Genomic DNA, 15,316 nt, shown 5'->3' with positions numbered 1-15,316 from the left:
AAAGTAAGAAGTGCTCCTCACCCATTGACAAGATCCAGGCAGCTTGCTCCATTGAGGCACGGTCCCGATTGGCACTCGTCAATGTCAATTTCACAGCGAGTGCCCTCATAACCCGCAGGGCAGTCGCAACGAAATCCATTGACCTGCATTCAGCCCAGTGCATCAACATCATTTACACTGGCAGACTGTGGGAATATGGGAAAAGTATTGCGCAAGTCATAAAAAGAAACCATGAGTGAGCGGATTTTAACACAGTAGAAAATCACAGCAGATTAGGACTATATATGTTTGCAATGCAATGAGATTAACAGTAATGACAACCAATTTTTATGGTACCCATTTTTTTTTTACCGCAATGGAAAGCTTACCAGTCAAATCATGCAGCGGTAACGCAGAAAACACCATGGAACCTTTTTTAACAGAATTTTTCTATCTGCAGTGAGGATATAGTCATTTACAGCGGTACTGACAACTGATGATTTAATGAAACAAACGCCAAGCTTGTGGTGCATGCTGGAAACAGTGATGGGTGGGTGCAATAGCGATTATACACTGGATTTGTTGAGGGGCAGACAAGTGCGGTCGTAGATGTGAAAAAGTATTTTCTTATTCACATACCCTAAAGGCCCTTCTGGGCGTTACTGGGGGGAGGTGTTGCAATAAACATAGGGGGTTTACAGTGAAACAGGGGAGCAGTCATTAACAGGGACGTCAATCAAACAGACAATAAATGACACTCACATATACAAAAAAAACATTACAAGGTTGTAGACATAATGATTCAGACAACTTTTCTTTTTTTTGGGGGGGGGGGGGAACTTGCCACAAGCAAAACACGAGACTTGAAGGAAGGGACAACACAAAGCGGTACTGACAACTGATGATTTAATGAAACAAACGCCAGGCTTTTATACATCAGACACACATGTACACCCGAAAAGCAACGTAAAAACCAATAAGCTGTCAGTTGCGGTTTTTCAAAAATAACTTTTGTTTCAAGTTCCGTGCCTCAGTAGTCTGTGAGTGTTTCTTAGTATTTGTATCGCACCCCTGTTTAAGGTCACTGTGTTTTCATTTGTTTTTATGTTGATTTTCGGGTGTACATGTGTGTCTGATCTATAAAAGCTTGGCGTTTGTTTCATTAAATCATTAGTTGTCAGTACTGCTTAGTGTTGTCCCTTCCTTCAAGTCTCATGATTTGCTTGCGGCAACTTCCCAAAATCATGAATCACCAACTGGCCTACACCCACACTCTGCTATGTCAACTATTAATTGACGCTAAACGATACCGAAAATCAGTAGGCAACTATACTACAAAATACAAAAAGCAAAACCATAAGTGGTCAGAAAACAAAAGCTAAACAAGAAAAATGGGATGAAAAACATATACAGTCACTGACAGATTTTTTGGACTCCAAAAATTCAGACTTTATGGATATTCCAGATTTAATAAATGCATAGTCAGGGTTCTCCCAGAATTATTGCATTTTTGAAACCGACTTTTTGGACGAATTTAGGCCCCAAAGTTCGATTTTTCAGACTAAATTGATAGTTCCGAGCCATGCTACCCGATCGTGGGAACCTCCCTGTTGGATTTTCCAGTGGTTTGGCCAGGCTTGACTTCCAGTGGCCCACTCTATAGCCTCCCAATATTTGGAGGCGCACGCTTTCAATAGAGAGCGCACAACATCATCTCGTCTCAGAGGTCATGCTCGCTCTTTCTTGGTTAACGAAGCGCTCCAGGGGATGACACTTTCTTGTTTCTTTCTTTTTTTTGGTCAGTGCTATCGTGATAATCACTTAATGTGGGATCCCTTTTATTTATTTGTTTCCTATGCTATTTGCATGTGGTGCATCTCAAAGATGTTGCATCTTTGTGTGTGTTTGTGCAGCTTAACATTTGTGTCATTGGCTTCACCTCGTGTGCCTTCATGAGAGCCAAGCAATGCTAGTGTTCACTGTGGTGGCGCGAAGAAACATGGTTCGTTTCTTCGATCTCCATGGTGACCTCAGGCAACGGAGATTGCCAACGCCGTCATGCTCTTGTCAGACTGTACACGGAAATGACGTCACTCTTGCGCACATTCATGCAAAGCTGATTGCCTGCAAGCGTAGCATGAGGCAGGGAGTTACCGTATTTACTCGCATAATGATCTCACTTTTTCGGCAAAAAAATTGACGCAAATTTAGGGGTGCGATCATTACACCGGTTAAATATCCCACAAAAAGAAATATTAACTTTTTTCATCCCGCGTTTACTGCGGGATGACAACAGGTCAACAAGCAGGTGGCTGCCGTTATCGGTGTGGGACACGAAAACAAAAATGGCAGCCGGCGCAGCAAGCTGAACATGCCGAACGTGATTATTTTTCTTCTCGTGAGTAAATTATGTGCACTGCAACAGTTTTTTCCATATCAGTAATGAATAATATCATTATTATCGGCAAGTTTGCAACAATAATTATAATGTAGCCATGTCCGCTCTGAGGGGACGGAAACAGAGATGGGTGCACTTGGCTGCCAATGACATAGAAACACATGGCAGGCATGCTGCAAAAACTGCAGCATTTGTCTTCACTGCTATCCTAATATGGCACATTTCCGCTAAGGGTGGGCAAATATCTTAGCTGCGTTACAAGCATCGGCGTATAAATAGGTTATACTTCTAACGTATCAGTGTAAACGTGGCCACTATTGTTGCCGCTCACGATTTGTTGCGTGCCCATGAGTGCAGACGAGAAAAATTGAAAGGCGCCCTTTATGTTGTTCTTGTTGACCAATACCATTACGAAGCCTACAAATAATAAAGCCGAGGCAAGTTTGATTGTAGTTTTTTTTTTTTCATGTAAGTGCAGAAAGGGATGAAAGGAATGAAATGGGGCATCTGCTTAGTACTGCATGCAGACCGCTTGGTATGTCTTCAAGAGTCATTCGCGTAGCATTTGACAGATATTAAGCACAACCATCATTAGCTAGACTTGGCACACAACATATCGCTGTAACAAGTTCAGGGTGCAATCATTACATGGGAAAGCAAAAAAAAATCGAATTTTGACTACAAAATTCAGGGGTGCGATCATGACGCGAGTGCGATCATTATACGAGTAAATACGGTATTAGAGATTATTTTAAGCCGTTGCAAACCTAATAAATGTTATTTTTGGGGGTGAATGAGTTTTTCGGTGTGTTGGATTTTTCTGACTATTTTTCAGTCCCCGCGAGGTCCAGAAAATCAGTCGGTGACTCTGACACCAGACCTTCATTAAACAATAGCCCTTAATAGTGATCATAACTCTGCATCTGACTGGCAACCTTTAAAACTGTTAGGAAGCTTGTTCTACAATGAAATAGCGTCAAGAAAGAAAAAGCACTTTGAGAAACATCAGTGCTATATCTTATCTCACGGCCCTCGAATATGTGCTCATGATGGCTAGATATAAAATGTGGTAACAAAAGGTACAAGTCTTTGTTGCCGTAAAAATATCTGCATATAGTACAAAGCTTTGTTTTTATGCAGAATTTGACACGCATAATTTCCTTCGTGTTTTATATTTGGGTACAAAACATCCCGTGTTTAGTCACGGTTTCAATTTTTAAACATGGTGCAAAGCAGCAGGCACCTATTGCCATTGTCATCAGATGCTTTGATTGAAAAGTAAAACCGAAAACCATGAATGGCCGTGCTGAAACAGACATTTGCCAAGGCCTGCATACATGCATACCACACCAGTGACCCCGCTTACCACATTTGATCACCATCTCATTTCCCCTGTTACTTAGCTGCACAATGGCAGTACCATAGAGGCAGCAAGCGGAGAACAATTTTGGTTGACAAAACTACCAGCAACAATGTTGCAGTGCGACAGCTCAAAGTGACCAAAGGGAGCAGCCAAGGCAGGAGACAAGAAAAACATGCTTTTTAGAGTGTAGCAGGAACAGATGATTTTTCTAGGGTCCCAAAAAAGGAGTCTTTGCAGCCTGCACTGTACATTGGGCTACTGCAGCAAAACACGGAGGTGATCGCTTTTTCCAAAAAGCATCGCGTCCGCCTACTTTAAGGCTAGATGGCATTGTATTACCTATTTTATGAGCCCTGCAGGGTTCTCATTACATTGGTACACATGTCGTGCATGCCTTCAAGAAATGCAAAATATCAAACGCTCTGGATGGCACAGATGAGTATATGCCTCTAAATGGACATCTCCAAGAATGTGTCGTCAGAAAAAAATCGAGGGCGACTGAGCAGGCAGCGTGGCTCTCAAAATTGACTGTTATGTAATATTTAGGTTCACATATGTTTTTTTACGGTACGCTTCAGGAATTATTCAAAACTCACCTGGTCCAAGCAGGTAGCCCCATGCATGCAGGGACTAGAGGCACACTCGTTGAAGTCTATCTCACAGTGGTCACCCAGATAGCCACCAGGGCAGATGCACTTGTACTCGTTCACCCCATCTACACAGGTCGCTCCATTGAGGCATGGCTGTGAGAGGCACTCGTTCACCTGTGCCGCACAGGAGTTGACAAGAAATTGAAGCAGCCAGACCCAACTGCAAAAGTTACTAGGCTTACCTCTCGCTGGAGGTTTACTTCTGAGTTTGAAATCGTCACTTCTCACGAACAGAAAAAATGCTGGACATAGAACATGCTCTTTATACATGTGCACAATATCGAGATTCATTTCTTCATGTTACAAGGAATCAACTACACATGAAATGTATAACAATCATTAAAGATCGAGAAGAAGGGGAACTAACGGGCCTGATTTTTGGTAGCCACAAACATATAAAGGCAAGGTAGGCATGGGAGAAATTATATTTGTAATTTTAACTTAGTAATTAAAATTACAAATAATTTCCCCTATGCTTTCCTTGACTTCATCATCTGTTGCCTTCATAAGTTTTGGCTAATCATCAAAGCTGCAAGTTATCCAAGTTCCAAACAAAGCTCCACATGTGCCTGCCAACCTTAATAATTTTGCTTTCCAGTAAATTTCCAAGATATTTTACAGCTAATTAGTGCATTAATAGCCACCAAAACTTCAATAAGGTAAATCAGTACCTGTAGTTAACTGACTGCTTCTGAAGCCACTATGAGCGGTATGTCAGTTCATTCAAGCACAATGCTGGCTTAAGTTATGCTCTCGGCACAGAGTTCTGCCATCATATGCGCACAATGTGCCAGGGCCTTCATTACTGAAAAGCTGCTGAGTGTGCTGGCACCTTAAAGTGAACCTTGGCAAGGTATGTCACATTTTACACTAATTGCCCAAGCCAAAGAAGAAAGCATAAGGAAGAGGCTGCTGTGAAACTCTTCCCTCCCACATGAGCATAGACACTACATTGTGCCAATTCATGTTTAAGAAAAGAATGAAGCCAGCTCAAACCAGCAACCAAGTCTAAATGGGATGCTTAGAATGTAATCAAAAGATCAACAATGCACTGAGATCTGCAAGCTCTGGGTGAACTACGGTGGCGTGTCCTAGCTAAAGCTTCTTGAATGAGTTTTTCTTGTTCTTGGATTAGCTTTCATAAAAGAAGGATGATATGTGAACAAGACCCTCTGAAGAAAGAGCACACACCTCTATGTGGCAGCGTGTGCCTGTGAATCCCGGCCGACAGAAGCACTGGTACTTTCCTGGCAGGTTGTGGCACAGGCTGTCATGCTCACAAATATGCGCAGCACACTCGTCCACATCTTCAGCACATCGTGAACCCTGGTAGCCACGGGGGCACTCGCAGTGGAAGCTGCCCACTGCGTCGGCTTCTTGGCACTTGGCACCAGTCACACATGGATTTGGCTCACAGCGCTCAGGACGCAGGGCAAAGCTTTGACACGCGCCTTCAGGGTCAGGACATCTGCACAAACAAACAGGATATGTACATGAAGAGCCACAATGACAGGGGCAAAATACGCAGAACTTCGTGCGCCTTGTCCATGCCTTTCCATTTTGTACTTGCATTTACATTTTACACTAATCTTTGCATTAATTAGCAAAAAGCCCAACTCTGAGCCTCCAGCCAAGCCTGTTGGGCTGACCTACACAAGCCAAAAGCGCTGCCACATTTTACATCTTGGCTGCGCACTGCTAGCTTGTTGAGGCTGCAGAATCAACAGTGGTCAAGACAGAAAAATGAAGGCATATGAAATCACACAGGTTCAAACATGGTTCAAGAACTGCAAGTAACATTAACTTATGCTCAGAATGGCTGCTTCTCATTTTCCATGAGACTTCGTATCATCAGAAATGGCAGCAACGAGTGCACTCAGTCTGGGTGGCTTGGCACCCATACTTTGAAAAGGAGCTCCAGTACTGAAGATACTGGCGCTTCCTTTCATCAAGCTATTGTCAGTTATTGGAGGCTACAACTGCCAAAGATAAACCACCAATACACTTCATAAATCTTTTAATCTACTGTCCGGAGATGCCATTAGTGCAAAATATACAGGGTGTTTCAGAATATGCGTTTGAATTTCCTTAAAAATAGGGAACATGGGATAAGAGATTTCCTCAGGATAACATTTACCACAGAGGCACACATTTTAAAGTTACTCGAGCTTGTAACTAGACAAGTAATTATAAAAATTGGACTAATTAAATTTTTAATCAGAAGAGTCAGGTGGTTAATCTTGTTGCAAGACCTGAACTTCATCATCCGAGGAGTTCATAACTGGTTCCAGGCAAGGAAAAAGCTGACGCTGCTAATTTTATTAGCGTAATGAATCCTGGTTAATTTCAGGCAAAAAAGTTCTAGCATAACCAACTTCGCAATGACTGTCGCCTTTAACGCAATTAGCATTCAAGCAATGTAGCGACACACCATATAGCTCTAGACATCTTTATTTACAATCTGTACATTATGAGAGAGAGAAAAAAAAGTTTATTTACAGAAAGGCAAAGGTCAGAAATATCTGTTGATTATGGTTCGTTATCAACTGCACATATGAGGGGTCCGTTGTTCTAGCTTGGCAGCTGATAAGGCTCTCTTAGGTAGCTAATGAGGCCTAACTGCAAAGGAAGCTCTGTAACTGGTTTTTACATACAGTCATGGCTGACATCATAATGGGGCAATGTGCAGCTGTTGTATTTTGTACAGGGTGACCTTGCTCACCTTCAGATGCCACAAAGAGAGCTTCACTAAACACAGCCTGTTTCGTCAGTTTTGTCTGCTGGCACTGTAGAATTGAGGTTCTGCATATCTGACTTGGAGAATTAGGGCACGATTGCATAGGCTTCTTTTTAAGATGTAAAACTTCAATTTTCATTGTCAGCTATAAGAATGTGCATTCTCACTTTTATCAGTAAATTGTTGTCATGTGATGTGACTAACATGCCATGTGTCTCAAAGCGCTGACTTGCACGAATGAAGCTGGTTATGTGCAATTCATACGTGTGCATCTATGGTGTAATGGGCCGAGCATCCGGCTGCTGTGATGAGGAAACCAGGTTTCAAACCAACCATTGGACATGCTTTTTTTCGTGCGATAGCAGTTGGACGCAGCACACAAAAGTGGTGTTAGTAAGCTAAGCATGCTAACTGCCCTAAAACCAAAATTGAATGGCCAAAGATCACAACTGTTGCGCTCTCAGCAGACACGCTGAGTGGTGCAACTGTTTACACCTCGCTGTCACGTGAGCATGCTTATCAAGCCGCACGATTGCTTGCTTCATGCTCGCCTGATGGTTAGGCCCCGCATTACAGACAGAGCCATCCACTATAATATCTCTCACTCATAGCCCATATGTTACTTCGGGACATAAACTCCTTTAGTCACAAACTATGACTTAGCATTCTTAAGATATTTTTCTGAAAACACGATGCAAACATTGCAGAAAAAAATCTTTGGACTTGTAGTGTGAACATTTAGGTCACTAAGAACAGCTGTCATAAATACAAAAGTTAATTTATTACGGAGATTGACCTTTTATGTATTATTATAATGAATAAACTGAAATTATACGTAACAATTATATGGCACAGGTTGTTGTTGTGTTGAAGGCCTTCTGATGCAAGAAAGAAACACTAATTTACAGCAGTGGTACAGAGTAGCACATCAAACTTCTTGTCAAACCTGGTAGTGCTCCTTTAAAAAAGATTACACAGATCCAACACATGTGCTCGACTCTATATGAAGTGAAGCTTTAGTCAAGCAATCTGTGTTAAATCCTATACAACGAACAGCGATGCATACAATTGTGTTTACTTTTATTCTATGCAAGATGGAATCTCATGCCAATGTATATTTATCCATTACAAAGATCGCAATTTTTATGTTTATTGATTACTCGGCTCACGGGCTATGCAGAAGTGCAAACACCAAATCGGGCAGATTCACAGCATGAGACACCTATGCAGCGATGTCATGAGAACAAAGGTGATGTATGATGCCTGTTGAGAGAGGAGTGATGATGACAGGTATGTGTTTACTCAGAGAATTAATGTACGGCCCACTTTTCAAATAAATGCCATATTTACATGATTCTAACATGCCCTCGATTGTAACGCACACCCATTTTCCATAACCAAAAAAAGAGAAAAATAAAACACCCTCGATTGTAACGCGCACCCGTTTGCCGTGACCTAAAAAAAAGCAAAGTCGTCTACAGTATCGTGCAGCTCATTCTTCATACAGAAATACAACTTTCGCTCATTTGGAAAAGCAAAGATTACTCCCAATATGCCAAAGTTGCAATAAATAGAAAAAGTTGCAGTTTCGCACGAAAGGCGAAGCATCGATTGCGATAGCAAATTAGTAGAAAGCTATATAAGAAGTAAGGATAGCAGTTTTATCGGCCATTATAAACTTCTAAACATTCGCTTACTAACTAAATTAACAAGCATGGCATCATGCGGCCACAAGCAATTGTGAACACGTCTCACTCAATGACTGCGGAAACTATCAGAACGCTGGAGTGAGGAAGTGTGGTAGCAAGAGTGAGCGAATTGACCTTTGTATGGCCTCTCGCTTCAATGTGAACTGAGCGATGAGAACGCATTGCGGTGTGCCTAGATGCATAGACTGTCTCCATCGTAGATCGCTTTCAAGATAGGGGCCGCACGGCCACGCCGTACGCAGCAGCTACCGGAGTATAACGCCTCTCCTGTTTTGCGCCCGCCCTGCATGCAAGTTTCAGGAACTCTGAACGACCCTGATGCGGCCCGACTTCCGCCCGTCTTCCATGCTGATAGAGAAAATGCAGAAAACAGGAATACTGACGGTGTCCTACTACAGCACATGGAGGAAGCTACAGCAGCTAGGCTCGAAGCGTGTACGAGGCAGCCATTTTGAAATGCCAATGGCGATATGATAACACAGATTTAGGGTCATACTCAATTCTAATGCAGACGCAATTTTTGGACCCGTTTTATTGGAAAAAAAAGTGCACGTTAGATTCGAGTAACTATGGTAAGTGTTCTTTATTTATTTTTTCCTCACATAATTATAGTACCCTGAACTTGCCGCCGTGAAAGTAATCTGTTAGGACAGGCAGATGGCACCGAGTGCCATCTACGGAGTGCCAGATAAATTGTGCTGCACACGGTATAGCCTTCAAGATTTCACGTGCAGCCAATCTCAGAAGCCACTTTTGAATCTTTCCTAGTGCTACCTAACACCACCTGTGGAAAACCAGTATTCCTCCATGCATGTTTCTTTTCTTGATGCCTCCATGTTTTCTTTGTCAGTTCGAGTGGCCCGTCCACAACGTTCGCACGTGTGTAAAATGATCAGACTGCTCACGTTTATCGCGTGCCACAATAGGGCGATATGAAAGTAATACCATAGGCTTCAAGCTCAAAGCTGTCGAATATGCTTTGGAGAATGACAACCACGCATCAAGAAGGCACTTCAGCATTACTGAAATAAGCATCTGTTACTGGAGACCGTAACACGAGAAGCTTTTTAAGTGCTGAACAAATGGCACGATCTGGCATCCAATCCAATGTGCAGCGCTGCGTGCTCTGACATTTACAGGCATATGACAATTTAGGACACATGAGACGTGCATCTGAGCAGCGAGTGCACAGTGCATGCGAGTGAGCTGTTCATGTCACACGGGCATTTTCAATCGCTATAAAACCTGATCCTGATCGAAATTCTCAACCGCGATTGGCTCCTTTTGCAGCTTTGCAGAGGAGCCAATCACGACTGAATAATTTGATCTCAATCACGATCGAAAGTACGCCATCTGACACTTGTATTAGCTCTGCCCAAATCCAGCAGCCCAGTTTTTTAGCGCTCTGAAGACTTCATATCCTCGACGAGAAGTACAAAACAAAGAACTTTGTTTAGTAAAGCAATGAAGAGGGCTAGTTAGTGAACGTTCATGGTTATATTGCGCTCAGTTTTACACTGACAATATCAAGTGAAGGACAGGACGTGGACGGACATAGCGCAAGCTACCAACTGTTTAATACTGTTAAAGAACGCACTTATATACAAGGATATGGCGCGAGGAGGGGGGGGGGGGGATATAAAAGGATATGACAAGGTGACGACATGTGATCATAGTTTGAGCCAGGCATACATCGTTCACTTGCACCCGTTCGCCCTGGCAAACTCAACCTCAGCTTCAATAAGTGCGATGGACGGAGTGCTTACGCACATCTCTTTTTCTTTAGCTATCGCAAGCACCTCCCATATTTCTCGCTCCGTTTTTGTTTTTGATGTGCCAATGACTGTGGTGCTTTCTAGTAGCAGAGCGCATTTGCATTGTTTGCAGTGTGCAGCCAAGTTGCTAGGTGCTGTCAGAGGCTGGCACATGTATTTGTGCTCCCGTAACCTATCATTTAAACAATGTCCAGTTTGCCCGATGTATACTTTCCCACAATCGAGTGCGATTTGGTAAACCACTGGAGTAACACATTCCACGTACTTTTTCACGTGCTTAGTCTGACAGACCGTAGCACTAGGATTGGCCTCTTTGGATCCTGCATTCACCCTCTTGCACATGCCTTATAGTTTTTGTGGAGCGGAGAACAGTACTTGAGCACCATGGCGTTGGGCTGTCTTTTTTATCCTATGTGACAAGCCATGGATGTAAGGCAACACCACGCGTTTTTTCAATCTTTCTTTTTCCTGTGTTTTCTACCTTTTCCTGTTGGTTCTGATTTCGGGCAACAAGTTTTCACAGATTTGCACCACCATGCTGTTTGGGTACCCACTGTTTCTTAAGCGGCTTACTTGCAAATCGATGCTCTCCCTCACAGCATGGCAGCATGACTTTTCAATTGCTTGACTGATGCATTCCAAGAAGCATTGCCAAGGCTTGCTACAATACAATACCGTTGCTACAAGGCTACAATACCGTTGGGAATGAGAGGCCATCGTACGGCATGTCGTAAATATGGCAGCCGTGACCAACTTTGTTGCCATCTCGTACCCTCACTTTCAGTTGTTGCAAACTGGCATGTCGACTTTCCGAGTGTTGTGAGCCTACTGTAAACAGATCGACATCAATTCGGCACCAAATTGCAACTTTAGTCGCCAATGCAACTATTCGTCGTGTGGTGTGTTCTCGCCGTTCAGTTTGCAACGAAGTGATAGACAGCACAAAGGCCACTTTCCTCCCTCCTGCTGCCGCACTTCCTCACGCCAGCGTTTTGACAGCGAGTGTCCGCGGTCATCGAGTGTGATGTGTGCATGTTTGCCTTTGTGTGCTGACACCTTGCTTGTTAATTTGGTTGGTAAGCGAGTGCTTCAAAGTTTATACAGCCGATAAAACTGCTATCTTTACTTATTATGGCTATCTACTAATTTGCTATCACAATCAAAGCTTCGCTTTTCAGGCGAAACTGTGACTTCTTTTAGTTACATCGGATCGTATGTTTTTCTCGGTTAGTATGTTTCTTTTTGTTTTCAAAATGCATGAACGGGGTTCTACTGTATTGACATCATCTGTCGGAACATTCAAAAGTAGCGTGTCAATGTGGAGGCCCTCACTGAAAGGGTTAAACCTCATCGTTTGATTTGGTTTGCAACTGCAGCAGTCATCATAGCGATGCTACTTTACTCATGATACAGTCGAACCTCGGTATATCAAACAGTGCGGTGATCGTGACACAGTTCGATATAGCCAGAATTCAATATATAAAATCACGTAAAAATATGTGTCAAAAACTTCTGCAAATAAATCATTGAACCAAGGGTGCGACCGGGGACCTTTGTTCGGGACGTGCATTTGGTTGCGCCGCGTGCAATTGGCCTAGGCCACGCCGCCTTCATCAGCCGGGAGCGCGCGGTTGATTGCGGCGCGCACAATTAGTGTAGGCCGCGCAGACTTCGTCAGCTGTGCGAAGTCTGCGCAGTCTAGGCCAATCGCGCGCTCCGAACAACGATCCCTGATTGCGCCCAAATCGTGGCACAGTAAATACCCAAAGCTTCACACAAAGTATTTATTTATTTGGCTGAAAGTACTGCAGTAGCGTAGCCTGCTTCTTATTGGCAGCTGCTTGCTTAAACACGGAGTCCTCAAAATAGTCTAAAAAATCTACAAGCGATAGGCCGATGCCCTCTATAGCACCGCAGTAGCAGCTAGAAGGGCCAAAGCAGCTACAGCCTCAGTTGAAGTCAGGAGCGGGACAAAATCAGTGCTTGCGAGATCAACCTCGGCAGCGTCTTCGTTTGGCCGCTACTTCTGCTGCAATCTCCACGTCCATCAATCGAAGTATTTTGACACACTGTCAATAGCGAAGTATTAAGTGGCATCTGCCAAGGCGTCTATGAGTGAGCCCAGTGAGTGTGCCTTCGCAATTGCAAACCATCAGTTCTCGCAAGGCACGGCAGGCGCAGAGCGCAACACCGAGGAGGAGTCAGTGCGGCAAATGCAATGCGTCACTGATGTCGAACTAGCCAAGCCGCTGCGTATGTAAACCGCTACGTTCAAATAGCGCCCTCAGCCCGATCAATGTGTGCAGCTATAGTGCGCAGCAGTCGGGAACGCCCATCGTGCCACTGCTATTTTTGAGGTTGTTGTGGGAGAAGCTCACCGCCTGTCCACAGAGCATACGTGGTCTGGCATGGCGAAGTTCGATATATCTATTTTACATCCGACCCCGTTCGAAATAAAAAATAAAATACGCATGTGATTTTCCAGGTGATATAGAAAGTGTTCAATATATGCAATAATGCTATATATCCAAGTTCAGTATATCAAGGTTTGACTGTACTTCACTCACCTGCACTCATATCCACGTAGTTTGTCTATGCACTGCATTCCACTGGGACACTTATGCCCAGCACATTCATCCACATCGTGTTCGCAGTGGGTGCCCACCAGCCCCAGAGGGCAGGCACATACGTAGCCCTGCGGCTCCAGCTCACTGTGGTGGCAGGTGGCATTGTTTGCACACGGCCGCTTACTGCAGGGACCGGGAGCAGATGACACAGTTGCATCACTTCCACATGTCTCTCCACCACGTTGGCAGTCACACTGCCAACCTGGCTCGTGGCAGAACAAGGTTCCATTGACGCAGTCAGCTGTGCAAACATCCCTCCTTTCGCATAGCTCACCTGAAAGCATGGAAAATAAGGGCGACTGCAGTAGGACTGAAAAACAAGTTAAGCCCCATAATTGTTGATGATGAGGGCAACTACAGTAGGATTGGAACACAAGTTTGAAACTCGTCATGACTGAACTCATCATGACAAATGTTGCACAATCATGCAATTCTATTACATAAATAAATAAATAATACGCAATGTACTTGCAATTTTTTTCAACAAAAGCAGTAAAAGCACTATAGACATTCCTGGTACCATATGTTTTATAAAGAAATGGCAAAATAAATGCAGACATAAAAAAATTTGCACTTTTCATCAATCTTTTGAAAGTTCTCATGGTAATCAAGGGAATAAATACAAGTTGAGTCCCCAGTCATTGGCAGTTAAACTCCTTTAAAATACTTTAAAACTCCAGTAAATCTGGTGTGCACTTTGTGGCATGAACAATGCCCACAACAACATCAATATAATCTCTGCCACATGCACCACAGGTATTCACTGACAAAGAATGTTTGATGGAATCCTGTTTGGTCCCAGGCAAAAAAGACATAGCACTGACAAAGATGAAAGTTGTTAAAAAAAAATAATGTTCTGGCTCCCCCATGGGAGCCTTGCCCACAATGAAAACAAATGGCAAAAAATCCACAGGAATGCTTTGTCACATCCTGCAGACATCATGCATACATGGGGGTGGACTGCCCACACTCCTGTTAAGCGTGTGTACAATGGGCAGGATAGTAAAACATTATAAGTGAAAACGTGTTGTGTAAACATACAAAAAGAATCATTCTTTCAAAATATTCAGTCGCCACTAAACAGTTGCAACAGTGACCATTTGGGGCTCGTTTCTGCTGCTGTACATTAATGTAGTGACCCTGAAATGTTTAAATAACTTAAACATTAAAAGGTACACACAAACTTGTGACAGGCTTATGCAAAATTAAACAGTAAAAAGCTTTCAACTCGAAGGTGTAAAAACCGGAAAAAAACTTCTAGATAAGCGAAATCACTAATTAGAAGCCCGCTGGCCAAGCATGGAACATATGAAAGCTTTCCAACATGGCACCAGTAATGTCCTAGATCACTTTCGAGTGTCTCGGCACCAGACACGTCGGCGTTTACAGGCAACAATGTTACTGGTACTGTGACAAGACAGTGTGCTTGGCACCCAGCAAGATGATTTATCGTAATGGATTACACTCGAAACCTGCAATACTGAAACCCCACAACAACAAAATATTTTTGTTCCCCCGGCGAATGCCCATAGCATTCAAGAATTTAACACATCTCGACAACGAAACGTTGCTGTACTACAATCCTACATCAACGAAATTGGCCGGAACGTAACCCCGCATATTACCGACTTGCGCAAGGCTAGCAGGCTCCAAAATGTGCTCAAATGTGATTCTTTGCACTAAAATTGCGTAAAATACCACCCCATTACACTTGCATGGGCGCCGCCATTTTTGTTTACAATAACAACCAAGCTCCAGGAGCAATCGCGTGCGCCAGAAACATGTCATGGCCGCCATCTCGTTTGATAATCACCCGTTCGAAGCGGTATGAATGTTGCTACCGACATGTGACAATGGTTTTTACACACCTAGTGCAGTGCTTTATGTACACCTCGGTGAGCAAAATGCAGCACAAACAAAGAAATCCACGTCCCACCGACATGGAATTGTTTATGATGCTTGAGATGGCAGTTGCAGCATGTAGTGCCATGCATCCGGTCATGATTAAGCAATCATTCGGGAATATGCGTCCCTTGCTTCAAGAACGCTAGTTTTGGTGCCACCCGACAGGCATCGCA

At 43.5% G+C, this 15,316-nt stretch overlaps 1 protein-coding gene across 1 annotated transcript in view; it reads right to left on the bottom strand.

Annotated features, from left to right (window-relative positions):
- Window positions 1-15,316, bottom strand: part of crb (cell polarity complex component crumbs) — a 308,733-nt gene that overhangs the window by 86,494 nt on the left and 206,923 nt on the right. Inside the window, exons 11-14 of the mRNA XM_065452373.1 lie at window positions 13,179-13,512; window positions 5,582-5,858; window positions 4,337-4,504; window positions 22-143 (exon numbers count right to left, since the gene is read on the bottom strand). Of these exons, the coding sequence (XP_065308445.1) occupies window positions 22-143; window positions 4,337-4,504; window positions 5,582-5,858; window positions 13,179-13,512 (901 nt within the window). The remainder of the gene's footprint in view (window positions 1-21; window positions 144-4,336; window positions 4,505-5,581; window positions 5,859-13,178; window positions 13,513-15,316) is intronic.

The sequence above is a fragment of the Dermacentor albipictus genome, unplaced genomic scaffold (assembly GCF_038994185.2).
Source record: "Dermacentor albipictus isolate Rhodes 1998 colony unplaced genomic scaffold, USDA_Dalb.pri_finalv2 scaffold_21, whole genome shotgun sequence".
NCBI classification, from domain to species: Eukaryota; Metazoa; Arthropoda; class Arachnida; order Ixodida; family Ixodidae; genus Dermacentor; species Dermacentor albipictus.
The sequence above is the reverse complement of the archived record's forward strand: the minus strand, read 5'-3'. Positions and strand labels throughout refer to the sequence as shown.